The sequence below is a fragment of the Anneissia japonica genome, unplaced genomic scaffold (assembly GCF_011630105.1).
Source record: "Anneissia japonica isolate Jap-2015-1 unplaced genomic scaffold, ASM1163010v1 scaffold287720_len810639_cov167, whole genome shotgun sequence".
NCBI lineage: Eukaryota > Metazoa > Echinodermata > Crinoidea > Comatulida > Comatulidae > Anneissia > Anneissia japonica.
The window spans coordinates 312,881-317,062 of record NW_022736945.1 but is presented as its reverse complement, the minus strand read 5'-3'; the positions used below and the strand labels follow the sequence as shown (position 1 = coordinate 317,062).

General features: G+C 34.0%; 1 protein-coding gene across 1 annotated transcript in view; it reads left to right on the top strand.

Annotated features, from left to right (window-relative positions):
- The window catches only part of LOC117117004, an 89,188-nt gene extending 89,097 nt beyond the window's left edge, over positions 1-91 (top strand). The window contains exon 24 of the mRNA XM_033261174.1: positions 17-91. Within this exon, the coding sequence (XP_033117065.1) occupies positions 17-76 (60 nt within the window). The 3' untranslated portion in view covers positions 77-91. The remainder of the gene's footprint in view (positions 1-16) is intronic.
- Positions 92-4,182: the final 4,091 nt, after the last annotated feature.

Here is a 4,182-nt window from a genome sequence, read left to right as displayed (position 1 = left end):
TCTATACTTTTTTTAGGTATATTCATCTAGTCCATTGATGGAACCAGTTAAAACAGGAAGTAAGTACAATTTATAATTTCCTCCTACATTTTTAATATTTTTGTTATGCATTGATTCGTCCAAGTTATGGCTTAATTTTTCCATGCTCTCTTGGGTTTATGTTACACCATGGAATCACATCAAAGTAATTGGATGACCAAAAGAGGATTGGCCTATATATTCAAATAATTCTGTTCTTGTAAGGAAAATTGATGTTTAGAAGAATATATCCCTACCAACGTTAATGTATATGTGGTCATGTTGTGATGTCATCATGACCATATTTAGGCATGTAATATGTTTTTGTCTAATCAAATTTGATAGACTAGACAGAGCTTTATGAATAATGTGAATGAAGTGGGCTTATACCCGAGTAGATGCATGGTGATATTATTATTGATAAAACAGTTTCAGGTATTAAATACAGTGTAGTGGCATGGAATAAATTATAAAATTACTAATGTATTTAGGTCAGATTAATTAAGTGCTTTAAAAATTATGTATATAAAGTGCTAAGTTTATAAATTGTAAATATGTACTATACAATTTATTCAATATAGTTTATGAAATAAAAATATCTGAAACTTTGTCTTGTGTTTTATTATCTGTCAAACTACTACATTACAATTCTGCATTTAGATTCTGCAGTTGTTTGATTGCTATGGTTTAATCTTGATTGATAGGTTGTGACATTTGAGATGTAGTTTCTATTATAATTATTTATTATTAAAACAAATATTTCACTCTTGGATAAACATCTGCTTATTGTTTCTACCACTTGTTTCTTTATGGTGTTTTTTTTCGAATTCCACAATTATATAAATGTCCTCCTTTTTTAAATACACACTCTTAACACTCTGACCGCCAAATACGGAGATCTCCGTGTTTGGTAACGCAACGCGTGACCGCCAAACACGGAGATCTCCTTTTATCAGGTTTTTTTAACGGAATCTGTTAGATGGGTTTATTACTGACAATCATTAACAATTTGAACACTATATTCAGTCTGAACCGTAAGTATTTCACTATTTGATTGTTTACATTGAGCGTAGCGGTATATGATGTACTTTCACAAAATTGCAATTATCTCAGCTTCGTTGTGCGAAATTGCATAAATCTCCAAGAAGCGAGTCATTTTCATTTTACTGTTACAGGTTGCAGATTGTGATTAGTATAAACTGTTTGGTACCATTGTAAAAGCTAAGATGTTTGTAGTACTTGTAGTCTTGTAGTATTCATCACATGTCTATCTGATCACATAATGCACTTTCAACGAAGCTCCGAAGTGTTAAAATTTGCTAAAAAGTCTGGCAGTTGCTGATAGTATTTTTTCAAACCCCTGGCGGTCAGAGTGTTAATAGTGTCACTATGGGTGAATTGAATGTATGTGCTTCTCTCAGTAGTAGTGTTATATTTTATTGTATGCTCATAAGGAAAATGCTCCTTTTTTAATTTACTATATATGATCAATCTTGCCAAGTGTATTTATTTTCTTAAAGGGGGCCTTAACATCAGCTGACACCCTGTGCATATATGGGAGGGCCTACCTTCATTAAATACCATTGAAATGAATAAATAAAAATATAGTATATTGTGCTTTATTTAAATAAGCATGTGTACAATTGATTGAGTTGGCAACAATAAAATATAATTACATAGGCCTAATGATTGTTTATCCTTATTATCTTAACAATAGCATTGTGTAGAAGATTGGTTGGATCATTGCCATGTATGTCTATCAATTTCATTGTCATAGCAGACGGTCTGCTTAATTGTTTTGGAATAAATATTATGAATATTCATCATATGCAAACGAGGGTGCAAGTTTGACTGAATGTCCTTGAACATCCTTATGACAATATTTGTGTTTTTTTTTTAATTCTTTGGTTTTAATTCATTATAACCATAGAGTGCAATGTTTTGGGTACTCTTTTTACCCTTCATCCTTGCCTCACTCACAACCCATTTATATCTCTCTTTTGGAATTGGATGGTTTACCATGTTCATTCCACAATTTCTTTTTGATGAACATAAGAAGTTTAGCACTGGATTTGAACATGGGAATGGAAAAATGTATCAACAAGAAAGAAAGTATACTCAGGCCTGTAACCAGGTTCATGGGAAGGGGGTTTCTATAGGCAGGTTGAATTAAGTGTTTAATAAATAAAGTTATGATAAAATACTACTAGAGTAGTAACTTGTCAAAATGGGGGTTAGATCTGTATTATTTTGTTTTTCTCCTGGACATCACAACTGGCAAGATGCCACAAATGGGATGCCAAGTGTCCCTTGGCACAGTAAGTTGGTAATCCATGGTATCCCAAGATACTATTAAACATATATTTTGAATCAATATGATAATTTTAGTTACCTGTAGCATTCATAGATTTGTGTGATAGAGAAAAACATTTGTGTCCTATGTACAGTTTGATAGTTAATAGTTTTATTGTTAAGTTTGCAGATGACTCTGCTGTACTTACACTTCTTAAAGATGGAAATGATGGTCATGGTCCAGTTTTGGATACATTTATTAAATTCTTGCGATGACACAAACTTAAAGTTGAATGTTTCCAAAACAAAGGAAATGATTACCGATTTCCGGCAAAAGAAAGGACACAGTCCTGAAGTCGCACTTTTAAATAACGAGCCAGTTGAGATTGTTAACTCCTACTGGTACCATATTTGAGGAAATCGATAATCATTTCCTTTGTTTTGGAAACATTCAACTTTAAGTTTGTGTCATCGCAAGAATTTAATAAATGTATCCATGAGTTATACGCGCAAGCAACCTCTGCTGAGCAGTACAAATTCTTTGCTTCTCGGATCAGAACTCTTGTTGAAAAACACTTTCCGCTTATCCAAGTTGTTCGCACTAATGTTGACAAAAGCCATGGGTTACAAGTTACTACAAATCCTTGATCTACAGACGTCAAACTGAACTCAAGAAAGGCAACATGATTGAATTCAGGAAACTCGGAAATAAAGTAAACAAAGCCTCTAAAAAACTTAGACGCAGATACTATGAAAAGGAAGTTTCGCAGCTCTACAAGGTTGATGTAAAATCATGGTGGAGTAAGACCAATAGATTATTGAACAAAACTAAGTTAAACAGCCCTCTAAACTACTTGACAAACAGTCTATGTAATGGTAACCAACAAGAATTAGCAGAAAGAGACAGCTCTAAGTGTAAACAAATCCCCAGGGCCTGATAGTATACCCACATGGGTCTTGAAGGACTTTGCCAACATTTTAGCAAAGCCTCTTTGTGCAGTTGCTAACTCCAGTTTACGTGAATCGTTTGTCCCTCACGAATGGATAGCTGCAACTATTGTCCCTATCCCAAAAGTTAATCCTCCCACACTTCTGTATGTGGGAAAATAATTGAAAGTATTATTGGAGAAATGCTTTTAAATGAAATTCAGGACAGGATTGATTTAAATCAGTTCGGCTGTATGAAAGGTGTATCAACAGTTGATGCCCTTATCTCAATAATGTTCAAATGGTTTGAAGCTGCAGACCAAGGTAATGAGACCCGAGTCCTGCTTTTAGACTACAAAAAAGCATTTGACCTTATTGACCATACGATTGTAATTGAAATACTTAACAAATTAAATGTTAGTACAACTTTGGTAAATTGGATTCATGCTTTCCTAAGCCATAGAATGCATAGAGTACGTATTGGCGATCACTTCTCGAGATGGCTAAGTCCGAAGGGAGGTGTGCCTCAGGGGTCCTGGCTCGGGCCAGTTCTTTTCATTATCTTCATTAATGACCTTAAAGTTAATCTTCCTATTGTTAAATACATGGATGACACCATGGTGTCAGAAAAGATTTCTAGTAAAGAACCGAGCACCTTTAAAAATGTCTGTGAGGAAATCTGTAGCTGGTCCACTAGCAACAGAATAAAGATTAATGAAAAGAAAACTAAGGAAATGCTAATTAGCTGTAAACGTGTAAAATCACAACCTCCAATGATTCAGATAAATGGTGTTAATATTGGTAATGTTAGTCAATCTAAATTGCTAGGTGTTACGATCCAGGATGACCTAGGATGGGAAAGCCATATTCAATCTATTGTATCCAAATGTAATACAAGAATCTACTTTTTAAAACAATTACGCAGATGTGGCCTTAATACCCTCA